Source organism: Cetorhinus maximus, chromosome 1, assembly GCF_964194155.1.
Source record: "Cetorhinus maximus chromosome 1, sCetMax3.hap1.1, whole genome shotgun sequence".
In the NCBI taxonomy this organism is placed as follows: domain Eukaryota; kingdom Metazoa; phylum Chordata; class Chondrichthyes; order Lamniformes; family Cetorhinidae; genus Cetorhinus; species Cetorhinus maximus.
The window spans coordinates 166,759,228-166,773,892 of record NC_135879.1 but is presented as its reverse complement, the minus strand read 5'-3'; the positions used below and the strand labels follow the sequence as shown (position 1 = coordinate 166,773,892).

Below are 14,665 nucleotides of genomic sequence, written 5' to 3'. Positions count from 1 at the left end.
TGGTTTGGGCACAATCAAGCTTTATTCCCTCATAAGGAAAGGTAAGGCAAACAAATCCAGAGCTCCCTGGATGAAAAAGGAGATTGAAATTGAGATAAAGAAGAAAACGTGTGTTTCTGACAGGTGTCAGGTAGAAAATACTATTGAGAACCAAGAGGAATACAGAAGGTTTAGAGGGGAGGTGAAAAGGCATATCAGAGAAGCAGAGAGGGATCATGAGTAGACTAGCAGCCAATATAAAGGGGAATCCCAAAGTCTTCTATAGGCATATAAATAGTATAAAGGTGGTAAAAAGAGCAGGGCCGATTAGGGACCTAAAAGGGAATTTACACGTGGACGGAGGGGCCATGGCTGAGGTATTAAATGAATACTTTGCAGCCAGCTTTACCAAGGAGATAGATGCTATCCAGGCCACGGTGACAGATGAGGAAACTCTGTCATTAGAAGGGTTCAAAATTGATAAGGAGGAAGTGTTGAATAGACTGTAGGTACTTAAAGCTGACAAGGCACCGGGACTGGTCGAGATGCATCCAAGGACATTGAAGGAAGTGAGAGTAGAAATTGTAGGGGCATTGGCCGTAATCTTTCAGTCTTCCCTAGACTTGGGAGGTGCCAGAGGACTGGAGAATTTCAAACATTACGCCCTTGTTCAAAAAATGTTGTAAGGATAAGCCTAGCAATTACAGACCAGGCAGTTTGACTTTTATTCGGGATAGAATTAATAGTCACGTGGAAAAATATGGGTTGATAAGGAAGAACCAGCATGGATTTCTAAAGGAGAAATTGTGTTAAACTAACTTTCTGGAGATTTTTGAAGAGGTAACTAAAGGTTGATGAGGCTAATGCTGTTGATGTGTTCATGGACTTTCAAAAGGCATTTGATACAGTGCCACAGACTTGTGAGAAAAGTTATTGCTCATGGAACAAAAGGGACAATAGCAATGTGGATACAAAATTGGCTGAAAAATAGGAAGGAGAGATATTTTTTGGGCTGGAGGAAGGTTTGTAGTGGAGTTCCCCAGGGGCCGGTATTGGCACCCTTGCTTTTCCTGATATATTAATGATCTAGATCTTGGTGTATAGGGGACAATTTCAAAGTTTGTGGATGATACGAAGCTTGGGAGTGTTGTGAACTGCGAGGAGGACAGTGTAGAACTTCAAGAGGACATAGACAAGTTGGTGGAGTGGGCATATGCATTCAATGTGGAGAAGGGAGAGGTGATGCATTTGGTAGGAAGAACATGGACAGGCAATGTAAAATAAGGGGTGAAATTTTGAAGGGGCTGCAGGAGCAGAAAGACCTGGATGTATATGTGCATAGATATTTGAAGGTGGCAGGAACTCCCTTCCTGCAGCAGTACAAGAAGGTAGCTCACCACCACCTTCTCTAGGGCAACTAGGGTTGGGCAATAAATGCTGGCCCAACCAGCGAAGCCCACATCCCATGAATGAATTTTTTTTAAAAAAAGGGCTGATGGAGAGAGCATTTAATAAAGCATATAGTATCCTGAGCTTTATTAATAGTGTTACGACTCACTAGGGATAGTGCGCTGTAATATCAAGCCCTACTCTTCCCCAAGCCACGACAAATATAAAAAGTTTGATCAAACCACCAGATTGCCCTAATTCTACCTGTTTAATTTAGGTTAACAGAATACAAGAACCAGGTTTATAAACTTAATAAGTAAATAACTGTTTATAGAACAAACTGTCATTAACCAGTGGCAAAAGAAAGAAATATGAACTGTTAATTTCTAACACTATAACTTAAACTCTACCCCCTTCTTAAATCCCTATGCACACACATAGAAGACACATAAGACAAACAAAAACATGGATTTTGAGGGTGGGATAAAATAATTCAATAGCACCAATTCCGGAGTACAGGATTCGATGGGTTGATTTTGATCGATGTATTTCAAATTCCTTTCAGTCCTTGTTGATGACATGAGGTGGTCTTCCAGCGCTTTCAGCATTTAGTTCACTGGTTGAGCACTTGCTTTTCAATGTCTCTTAACAGTGATTTTCCCCTTTGCCTCTTGACAGGGGCTTTCAGAGAGAGAGCAGGTTACAGAGATATGTGGAGAAAAAGCTAGCTAGCTATTATTGTGGAATTACTGGAATCTTCCACACACAAGAGAAAGAGGTTTTAGGTCTTGTTCCTTTCAGGCTAGGAGCTATTCTGCTGTACCACTTCTCTCTCAAAACCTGATCGCCTGGTCAGGGGCCAATTAAAATGTTGTTGCCAGGCAGGTCCCTTGGTCCAGGACTCCTTTCTGGCAGCATCTTGTCATTTAGTCACACTCTGTTCCACACCTGCAATATTGTGGATATATATATTTCTCATCCTGTTCCAGTGGACATGTCTTTCAAACTGTGGCCATTGTATTTTTAATCCCAGTCCAACAGAAAATAAAAAGATAAAAGCAAAATACTGTGGATGCTGGATATCTGAAACAAAAGTGGAAATGCTGGTCAAACTCAGCAGGTCTAGCAGCATCTGTGGAGAGAGAAACAGAGTTAACGTTTCAAGTCCGGAACCGTCCAATAGAAATAAAGATATGTTGCTTACAATAGGAGCATAGAGTACAAAAGCAAGGTGGTTATGCTGAATTTATAGAAGACATTTGTTAGACCTCAGCTGGAGTAATGTGTATAGTTCTGGTGCCACATTACAGAAAGGATGTGAACACATTGTAGAGAGTGCAGAAGAGGTTTACAAGAATGGTTCCAGGGATAAGAAACTTCAGCTCTGAGGATAGATTGGAGAGGTTGGGACTGCTGTCCTTGGAGAGAAGGTGGCTAAGAGGGGATTTGATAGAGATGCTCAAAATCTGCTGGACAGAGTAGAGAGGGAGAAGCTGTTCCCGCTGGTAAAAGGATCAAGAACAAGAGAGCACAGATTTAAAGTGAATTGTAAAAGAAGCAAATGTGAAGTGAGAAAAGTCTTACACAATGAGTGGTTCTGGATCTGGTCTGGAATGCACTGCCTGGAAGTGTGGTGGAGGCAGATTCAATTGAGGCATTCAACAGGGCAGTAGATGATTATTTGAAAATATACAATGTGCAGTGGTACGGGGAAAAGGCAGGAGAATGGCACCAGGCCATAATGCTTTAATTGGAGAGCCAGTGCAGACACAGTGGGCCGAATAGCCTCCTTCTGTGCCGTTAAAATTCCGTGATTCTGTGATATTAACATGAACCATAAACTAGATATTTGTAACTGGTAGCAAGTAGTGGGCATATTGAAAATAGTGTATTCCAGTAGTACTTGACTTTACTAAATCTTAGAATTAATATATTAACATAAGTGTTTTAAATCTCAGTCACTCATTTGGAATATTCAGTTCACTTTAATTTATTTCCTGTAATGAAGTTATGAGAATCCAGACAACACCAGGACTTGATAAATGTAGCTTCTTCAGTACAGAAAGTCAAGAGTGAGTGTATTAAATCAAGGGTAACTTGTCAATACTATTAGGTAAAACTTAACTTTTACATAGGAACATACAAACAAGGAGCAGGAGTAGGCCGTTCAGTCCCTTGAGCCTGCTCTGCCATTTAATAAGATCATGGCTGATCTGATAGTAACCTGAAATCTGCATCCCACCTACCCCGGAAACCTATCACCCCCTTGCTTACTAAGAATCTATCCACCTCTGCCTTAAAACTACCACCTGTTCAGGAAGACAGTTCCAAAGACCCACAACATTCTGAATGAAAAAATTTCGCCTCATCTCTGTTTTAAATGGGCGACCCCTTATTTTTAAACAGTGATCTGTTATCCTTCTGACATATATTTGATATTAAATTAATTTGCTGTGAAGTCGATTGACTTTATTGTTCTTTACTTGATATATTTAAACACTGTAGTAATGCATGTTGGATATGTTCAATTAGCAGACTAACCTTTGTCACAGTTAGTATTTTGTTCATTTGGTTGAATTCGCATGGACAAATGATGACATGTTGCAAAACCTGTAAATTAACTGCTCAACTCACTCATAGGATGTAAATTGTATCCCATGGGTATTTTCAATGTACTTTTATGTCCTACATTAAAATTGGGCGAAGCTAATTAGGTGGAATTGATTTAAAGGTTCTCTGTATCCCTTTGTTTGTTTTCAGTGCAGTTAAAGACCCAAAGTACAAAACTGGATTAAGAACATAAAAAATAGTAGCAGGAGTAGGCCATGTGGCTCCTTGAGCCTGCTCTGCCATTCAATAAAATCATGGCTGACCTTCTACCGAAGCTCCACTTTACTGCCCTATTCTCATATCCCTTGAGTCCCTTAGAGTTCAAAAGTCTGCTGATCTCAGCCTTAAAAGATACCTAATGGCTGAGTAGCCGCACCCTCGAGGGTGGAGAATTCTAAAGATTCATAATCTTCTCGATTGAAGAAATTTCTCTATTTTTCTGTCCTAAATGACCAACCTCTCATCCTGAGCCAATGACCCCTACTTCTAGACTCTCTAGCCAGGGGAAACAGTCACTCAGCATCTGCCCTGTCAAATTCCTTAAGAATTATATAAATTTCAATGAGATCACCTCTTATTTTTTTAAATTACGAAGAGTTCTAAAGAACATTGTACTCAATCTTTCCTCAAATGACAACCTTCTCAACCCAGGGATCAACCCAGTGAACCTTTGTTGCATCCTCTTCATTGACAAGCATATTCTTTCTTGGGTAAGGAAAAAAAACTGTATAACAATACTCTACTCCACTTTAGGTCTGGTCTCAAAAATGTCCTATATAATTGCAGCAAGACTTCCTCTTGTACTCCAATCCTCTTACAATAAAGGCTAACATTCCATTTGCTGCAACTGGATAAAATTTTCTGTCTTTCATGTACTAGAGCCCCCCCAAATACCTCTGCATACCAACATCTACAAATCACTCACCATTTTTTAACAAATTCCGCTCTACCAAAGTGGATAATTTCACATTTCTACAGATTCTAATCCATCTGCCATTTGTTGCCTGTTCAGTTAACTGCTGTATTTTCCTTTAATCTCCTTGCATCCTTGTCACAACTGATTTGGCTTGTATTTTCTGCAAACTTGGCTACCTTATACTTGGTTGTCTCACCTAAGTCATTGATATGGATTGTATATAGCTGAATTCCAATCACCAATCCTTGTGACTTCCTGCTAGTTACAACCTGCAAACCCAAAAATGACCTGAAGTTTCTCCCTGTTAACCCATCCTCAATCCATGCTAATATATTATCCCAAATCTCATGAACTTTATTCTTTTGTGCCAACATCTTGTGTGATGCTTGTTGAATACGTTTTGAAAATCCAAATATACTGCATCCAATGGTTCGCTCTTAACTATGCTACTAGTTACACCTTCAAAGAAAAATTGTCAAATTAGATTTGGAAAACTTGGCTTTCCTTTCATAAAACCATGAGTAAAAAATGACTCAACTGAAACATTCCCAAAGGTAACAATCAATTGCTGTGCTGTGTTAACTTTCTATGAATCATCTAGAAGGCTTATTATTGTGATGTGGGTTTTGAATATCCTCACAATTTTTAAAGTTTTTGCATCAAGCCCCATTCAGCCATTACCCTTGTGCTTGCTGACTTGTGTTGGCTCCTGGTAAGCAATGTCTCAAGTTTGAAATTATCATCCCCTCAAATCTGTAGAGATCTGGGCTCCTCCAATTCTAGCCACTTGAGAGCATCCAGGATTTTAATTGCTCCACCATTGGTCGAGGTGCCTTCAGCTGTCAAGGCCCCAAACTTTGGAATTGCCTTGCTAAACCTCTCTGCCTCTCTACCTCTCATTCCTCCTTTAAGACGTTCTTTGACCAAGCTCTTGGCCATCTGCCTAAAAATCTCCTTATCTGGCTTGGTCAAATTTTTTTGTGATAATTCTTCTGCGAAGCACCATGGGACGCCTTGGTATGTTAAAGTTGCTTACAAAAGTACAAGATGTTCTTGTTCTGCTAATTAGCACAAAGGAAGGCTGGAACAATAAAGGCCTATATCGCATACCTCAATTTCTTGGTCATCCAGAACTTTTGGCAGACTTGATTTGAAGGTTTTTACTACCCCAAGCCACGTCACTGCTGAATCAGCAGTTGTTCCAGTTGCCTTCTGTTTGGCCCAAAGATTTAGCTTGGAATTGTGCCATCTGGCACTGTTGCATAAGATACCTATAATTGATCTAAAAATGTGTATCCTCTTTCAGAATATATTGAAAATAAAGGCTTGTATTGTGTAATTTTCCATCCTAAATAAGATTATTGTCAATCTAATGTATTACTTTCTTGCTTTACTATTGTTTTCAGATTGGGAATAAAATATGTTTGGTTCGCAGGAAACTTTGGAAGAAAAGAGAAGAATGGTTGGCGGTCACAAGGGCGGGGCACAGAAGCTGTAAATCCAAGAAGTGGCTACCATGGAGGAAATCCTCGTCCTCGAAGTGGCACTTTTCATGGAGGAAAAGCCCCAGCATTGCATGAGAATAACTTAACAGAAGATGAAAATGGGAAAAAGGAAGAAAAGGAGAAACCTAAGCAGTTTGAGGCTGAGGATTTTGTAGGTTGATTTTAAAAATAGTTCTTAGACTAAGGTTTAAGTTAACACATTTTAATTTTAATTTAAACTGTAAATTCATCAAATAATCTGGCACATTTGTGTCTGTAGTTGTGCATTAGGTCACCACCATTTAATTTAAGATGTTAGGTTGTATTTGGAAGCCATTTCACAAATTATGAACACATGATGCTCTAAATTTGATAATTTGAATATAACTTGTTTTATTTTATTTACTGCTTTTCTCTTCATAAAATAAAAACAATTTTTGGTTCTCCATTAATTGTTTTTCCTTCCAATAATAGATGAACAAGCTAATATTAGGAATAATTTTCTGATTTTTGTTTTATGTTCCTGGTGATCCTTTCCCACAAGTGCACATGTCAGAAATCAGGCACACACTGCCCACCATTTTCTGGCCATTATTTTAAATGATTATGCACTGAATAATCTGTAAGCGCCCTTGCTGGTGCATCTCCCTGCCTGGTACACAAAGCTGACAATTCCTCCTATTACCGGACAGAAACCAATAATGAAAATCAAATGACTTTTGAGGTGCAACTTAAAAGCAAAAGAATGTAATCTGATCAGCATTAGACAATTTTAAAGAATGTTGAGACTTAGATTCGAGGAAAACTCTCTTTATAATTTAAATCCTTGTAAATAACCTCTTAACTTTGAATAATGTTTAAATGTTTTTGTATTGGTTGTCATTCTCAATGCGATAATCCTTCCTACTTCAGTGAGCAAGATGATTAGTCTTGTTTGCATTGAAGCAAGAGCACCATAGAGCACTGTCTCTTTTTTGAATTTTGTCCCTTGATGAGATCCTACTGGTCTGGTGCTCTTTCCCCATCTCTGCCCCAATCCATTATATCAATGGTAGAGAATAAAATAAGAAAATAATAGATTTAAGTAGGCTTAACCTACTAAGATATGTACAACTTTTGTAGTATATTGCTCTTCATTGTAGTTCCCAAACGTGGTCAACCCTTAATGATGGAGATGAGCACAGACGGGTTTAGAGTATGACCAGTTAGACAGGGAAGGAAGTGAGGTATCTTTTTATGCCAGGGCACCTGAAGTAAGAATATGCTTCCCACTGAGCTTACCTGACTGTATGTAAATAGTTCGAAGGAAGAAAACATAACTTGAGTTGTTTACTATAGACTACCAGGTCAGCACAAAAACAAGGTACCTTATTCTATGATGAGATAAGGGATGTAAGTACAAATAGAAATATCATGCTAAGATAGTGTTTTATCTAACCTAATATGCTTAAGTGAGATTTAGCCAACCTAATATGAATTAGAAATGTCAAGCAATCTGAGTAAGTAAATGTAATGTATGACTGCTTTCTGATTTAAACATCATGTGAGTGTTAATTTACATTTTATATTTACATTTTTGACTTCCTCATGGCATGACCTCATGAATCTCCCTATTAGCAGCACCTAACTCTGACTTGTGGCTTTGTGGTAGCGTATAGCAATAAGAGTGTCCATATTTCAAGGGGCACTTTTATATTCCATTTTTAGCACAGAAAGGCTTCCTTTGTTTTTTAACCGATACCCCAAGAGTGGGCATCAGTGGCATGGCCTACTTGTCCTCGAAGATGATGATATGCTGTTTTTTTGAACTGCTGCAGTCCATGTGGTGATGGTGCTCTCACAATGCTTTTAGGTGGGAAGTGCCAATAGTTTGATGCAGCTTTGAGGAAACAACAGTGATATATGTCCAAGTCAGAATGGTGTATGACACTCAGGGGTATAGGTAAGTGATGTTCTCTGTTATCTGCTGCCCTTATCCATCTGGGTTATGGGTCTGTTGAAGGTTCCATATATACAGGCAAGTGGAAAATAATCCATCACATTCTTGACTTTAGGTAGTGGCAAGGTTTTGGGAAGTCGAGGTGAGTTACTTGCCAGAGAATATGCACTCTGACTTGTTCTAGCAGCCACAGTATTTATATGGCTGCTCCAGCTGCATTTCTGGTGACTGTGGCTCCAGAATGTTGGTGGGTGTCTTGGAAATCATAATGTCATCGAGTGCCACTGGGATATTATTAGACACTCTCATGTTGGAGAAGGTAAATACTTGTGTGGCCAGTATTATTCGTCACTTATCTTTTCTATACGGCTATTAAGAAAGTGTTTGACAAAGTACCAGATAAAACAAAAACAGAATTACCTGGAAAAACTCAGCAGGTCTGGCAGCATCGGTGGAGAAGAAATCAGTTAACGTTTCGAGTCTTCACGACCCTTCGGCAGAACTGAAGCATAGTTAGGAGAAAGGTGAAATATGATACCAGATAAAAATACCAGATAAAAGGCTGGTTAACGAAAATTGAGGCTCATGGAATAGGAGTGTTAGTGTCACATTGGGTAAAATATGGCTTAAGGACAGAAAATAACAGGTTGTAGTGAATGGTTGTTTTTCAGACTGTAGGCTGGCTGACGGTGGTGTTCCCCAAGGGTCAGAGCTAGCACCACTGCTTTTTTGCTATGTATGAGTGACTTGGACAGAGTAAAATTGCAAAATTTGCCAATGATACCAAACTTGGAGGAGTGGCAAACAGTGAGGGTGAAACTAATCACTGGAACAGGACATAGATAGGCCAGTTGATTGGACAGACAAGATGGAATTTAATACAGAGAAGTGTGAGGTGATGCATTTTGGCAGAAAGGATGCGGGAAGACAATATAGATTTACTGGCACAGTTCTAAAAAGTGTGCATTATCACAGAGACCTAGGGGTGCATGTGTATACATCTTAGGAGTTGGAGAGACATATTGAGAGAGTGGTTAGCAAGGCATATGGAGTCTTGGGCTTCATAAATAGAGGGATTGAATTACAAAAGCAGGGAAGTATGCTGAACCTTTATAAAGCTCCAGTTAGGCCCCAACTAGAGTCTTGCGTCCAGTTCTGGTCACCACACTTTAGAAAGGATATGAGAGTCGCTGAGAGGGTGCAGAGCAAATTGAATTATTCCAGGGATGGGGGATTTTAATTTGAGGTTGAGTTGGAAAGCTGGGGTGATTTCCTTGGAGCAAAGGAGATTGAAGGAAGATTTAATAGAGATGCAAGATTATGGCTGGATTAGGTAAGGTAGAGAAGGTAAAACCGTTCCCATTAGCTGATGGTACACAGACTAGGGAACAGAGATTTGAGGTTTTGGGAAAGAGATGCAGGGGGGAATGTGAGCAAGAACTATTTTACACAGCGAGTGATAATGACCTGAAACTTGCTGTCCACGAGAGTGGTGGAAGGGGAGACTATCAATTATTTCAAAAGGAAATTGGATGGGCACTTGAAGGAAATGAATTTGCAGGGCTATCGGGATAGAATGGAGAAATGGGACTGACTGGATTGCTCCAGTGAGAGCCGACATTGACTCGATCGTTCAAATGGCCGCCTTCAGTGCTGTAAATGACTCTAACTTATCAGTCCAAGCCTGGATGTTGTCCAGGCCGTGTTGCATGCAGGCATGGACTGCTTCAATATCTGAGGAAATGCAAATCAAGTTGAATATTGCAATCATCAGTAAATGGCCTCACTTCTGACCTTATGATGGAGGGAAAGTTATTGATGAGGCAGCTGAAGAAACTTTGGCTTAGGTTCCTGCTCTGAGAAACTTCTGCATTGATGTCCTGGGGCTGAGATGATCGGCCTCCAACAACCGCAACCATCTTCTTTTGTGCCAGCTATTGGAGAATTTTCCCTTGATCTCCATTGGCTTTAGTTTTAATTGGGCTCCCTGGCATTAGATTCGGTTGAAAGCTATCTTGGTATTGAGGGCAGTCACTCTCAACTCACCATTGGAATTCAACTCTTCTGTCCCTGTAATGAAGTTTGGAGCTGAGTGTTTCTGGTGGTATCTAAACTGAGCATTGCTGAGTGTGTTATGGTAAGTAGAGTACGATAGCACTATTGCTGACTCCTTCCACCAGTTTCCTGATTGGGTATAAGCTGAAAGGTATTTGGCCAGTTTCAATTTGTCCTGCTTTTTCTTGATCAGATATACCTGAGGAATTTTTTGCATTGTCATGCTGATGCCAGTATTGTAATTTCTTTGAAATAGTTTATCTAGGGGTGCAGGTAGTTGTGGAGCACAGATCTTCATCAGTACAGTTGGAATATTGTCAGGACACGTGACCTTCGCTGCATCCAGTGCAATTAACCTTAATCTTGATGTCACATGGATTGAATCAAATTGGCTGAAAGCTGGTATGTGTGATGGTGGTGACCTTGGGAAGAAGTCAGCAAGAGTCATCCAATTGACATTTCAAGATTGTTGTAAATGCTTCAGCGTTGCCTTTGAACTTTTGCTGGAATCTGCTATTAATGAGGGTGGGGATTTTTGATGTGTCTCACAGTGGCAATGCCACAGAATATGATGGAGGGTGTCCACTGTGAAGATGGGACTTGGTCTCCAAAAGACCTGCGCAAAAGTCCCTCCTACCAATGCTGTCATGAACAGACACGCACGCAGCAGGTAGATTGGTGAGGATTTGGCCATGTTATTTATTTGCTTGTGTTTTAACATAGTTGGAAATAGTGAAGTGTGTAATCACTGTTGTTATGGACAGGAGAGGGACAAACTAAACTTCTTTATCCTCTCCCCATCTGTCCATAAGGAGAGGCACTTTTGAACACATCTTGGTGTGTTTCCCCAAATCCTGAGTTTGTGGGGTTGGGGGGTGTACAGTAAAGGGGATAGAAAAGGGAGAGCTTTTACAACTATGGATAACAGTAGTAAAATAACCACAGAAATGAATATTAGTTTATGATTTCCAAAGTCTGGAAAAGCCAAAGTCCAAAGGGTATTTCCTTCATGGTGGAGTTCAGGCCAGATGAGTTTCTGGTTGGAGATAGCAACACAAAAATCCTTGAAATGAATGATGATACAGCACAATGGGATTCTGTGCTTAGACCACTTGGTGGGTGATGATCAGAGACTTTTAAAATCAAACAGGCTTTGAGGAGTTGACACATGGTGACCAGCTGCTCTGTCAGCTGGGAGTCCTACTGTAGGTCTGTTTGATTAGTTGGTAATTAAGTAGACTGAGGGTTTTTCAGTTCTCAAAGGAATATAGAGATTTCAAAATGGCCACTTGAGTCATGTGACCTTTCTCCACAATGATTTCAAAAGGGATGTTTATCTATTGTCTGGGTCTGGCTTTGGTTTCATGACTGATAATGTCCTAGCCATTAGCTTTTGAAAGAATTATCCATGTTGAGGTACTTGCGTTGGGTGCTATTGTCTGGGTAGACCCACTGACTCTACTGGAGGGTAAGTTTATCAAGATACAAATGACATCCATTGCCCCTTCAATGGATTCCTTTTGAAATGGATCTGGACAGTCCCAGGTGGGAGATGGGTCTGCTACAACTCTGCAGGAATAACAAGTTTCGATCTACGAGTCCTCTGTTTTCGTGATTATAATGTCCTTACAATTAGGTGTGAGGTTCCATGATGATAAAAGGAGGATTATTATTTTGTTGTATCTCCATTTGGTAGCTTCCAGAACAAAGGGCCAATCCTGTGGTCATGTGACTTGTAGCAGCCATATTGCTAGGTTCAGCAGCAAGTCCATTTTAAAAATAGAATAAAAGAATAAAGCCTGATGTACAAAGTTTGGATTTCTTTCATGTCTTATTGACATAACGCTATAAACATACTGTTTATGTAGTTCAGTTTCAGTTGGGATTCTGTTTCCTCCCTGCTTTTGCTTTGTCACTCACAACCATGTATTTAAATGATTCTCAATAGCTGCTACATTGTTCCTACTTTATTTAGGTGCAGCTTTTCTCACTTATGCCAGCACTAGTGTCTTGAAAATATTCCCAATTTATAAAATTGAGCCTATTTTCACCCCAGATTACCAGCCATTTGATTATAACCTTGAATTTTCTTGGCGAGTTTTTTTTTTGCAAAACATTGCAATATATCAGAGAATGTTACATAGCATCCGCCACAAGGAATAGAAAAGGGTTAGTGTAGTTTGTTATCCTGCAATTCCATGTTTGAGCTAGCCCAAACAGCACTGAAGTAACCCTAATTATAAAATTATAAATGATGTGCTCTGTGTTGGTTGCCATGGTGCATGATTTCTCCTTGTCCTTCTCAAACTTTCCAATGACCATACCATACCATCCTCCTCCAATGTCTTCCATGTTGAGCTGTTTCCACTTTTACCAATCCAGTCTCTTACCTCCTTGGCAGCATTACCTTGAGTTTTCCAATTATCTCTCTATGGCCTCCTTCTATGCTAACCCTTGTTGACATCATTAGAAAACTTGGTCAGGTTCTGTTTGTACTGATGACACCCAGCTCTATCGTAACAGCATCTCTTTCGACCCTTCCTTTTTATCAGTGCTTGTCCAGTATTAGAGACATGAACGAGCTGAAATTTCCTCTAAATAAACAATACAAAATCAAAGCCTTTGTTTTCTGCCCCCACCACAAACGCTGGTCCCTCACCATCAATTCTATTCCCATTCCTGGTCACTGTTTCAGGCTGAACACAACTGTTTACAACCTCGACATCCTATTTGACCCTGAACTGAGATACTGACCCCACATCTTAGCCCTGAACACTGCCTACTTCCACCCCTGTAACAGCACCCACCTACCAACCTCCCCACCAACATTTTCCCCCGCCCCTGCCCCACCTCAGTTTATATGCTGCTGAAATCCTCATCCATGCCTTTGCTGCATTGAGACTTGACTATTTCAAAGCTCTCCTGGCCAGCACCCCATCTTCCACCCTTCATAAATTTGAGCTCATCTGACAGTCTGCTGCCTGCATCTTAACCTGCTCCAAGTTCTGCTTGCTTATCAACCCTGTGCTCACTAACTTACATTGACATCCAATGTGCCATCTTGACTTAAAATTTGCATCTTTTTTTCAAATTCCCCTTTAGCTTCATCATTCCCTATCTCCATAACCATCTCCAGTTCTGCAGCCCTCCAAGAATTTTAAATTCTAACAACCTTCCCTCTTGTGCATCCCAACTTCCTTCAGCTCACCATGCATTCAGCTGTCTTGCCATAAGCTCTGGAATTCCCTCCCGAAATTATTTGCCAGGGGAATGGAACATAAAAGTAGGGAAGTTTTACTGCAGCTGTATAGTGCCTTGGTACGACCACATCAGGAATACTGTGTACAGTTTTGGCTGTTGAGTAAAAGAAAGACTTGCACTATATAGCACCTTTCATGTCCTTGGGATGTCTCGAAGCGTTTTACAGCCAACAAAGTACTTTTTGCAGTCACTGTAATGTAGTAAAGGTTAACTGCTTGCAAGGGCCATAGGATCTTGTTATAGGAGGATATCTAGTACAGACCCAACATTTTAAATCTGCAGTGTACTCGGTTTCCAAGGATGCACCTGCAGTGTTATTCAGCCAAACAGCTGAAATACTTTCAAAGAACAAAGAAAAGTACAGCACTGGAATCTTCGGCCCTCCAAGCCTGCACTGATCATATTGCCCGTCAACTAAAACATTTTTCAGTTCCGGGGTCCGTATCCCTCTATTCCCATCCTATTCATGTATTTGTCAAGCTGCCTCTTAAACACCACTGTCGTACCTGCTTCCACCACCTCCTCTGGCAGCGAATTCCAGACACTCACTACCCTTTGTGTAAAAAAATTTGCCCCGCATATCTCCTCTATAATTTTCTCCTCTCACCTTAAATCTATGTCCCCTAGTAATTGACTCTTCCACCCTGGGAAAAAGCTTCCAACTATCTACTCTGTCCATGCCACTCATAATTTTGTAAACTTCTATCAAGTCACCCCTCACTCTCCGTTGCTGTAGTGAGAACAATCCGAGTTTCTCCAACCTCTCCTCATAGCTAATAACCTCCAGACCAGACAGCATCCTGGTAAACCTCCCCTGCACCCTCTCCAACGCCTCCATATCCTTCTGGTAATGTGGCAACCAGAATTGCACGCAATATTCCAAGTGTGGCCTAACCAAGATTCTATACAGCTGCAGCATGACTTCCCAGCTTTTATACTCAAGACCCCTGCCAATGAAGGCAAGCATGCCATATGCCTTCCTGACTACCTTATCCACCTGCGTTGCCACTTTCAGTGACCTGTACACCCAGA

At 40.5% G+C, this 14,665-nt stretch overlaps 1 protein-coding gene across 6 annotated transcripts in view; it reads left to right on the top strand.

The window, feature by feature from the left end:
- LOC144684969 (vasculin-like) overlaps positions 1-14,665 on the top strand; it is a 107,737-nt gene that overhangs the window by 35,921 nt on the left and 57,151 nt on the right. For all 6 annotated transcript variants that reach the window (XM_078549483.1, XM_078549474.1, XM_078549467.1 and 3 more), the window contains one exon: positions 6,330-6,550. In XM_078549483.1, coding sequence (XP_078405609.1) covers positions 6,330-6,550 — 221 coding nt within the window. The remainder of the gene's footprint in view (positions 1-6,329; positions 6,551-14,665) is intronic.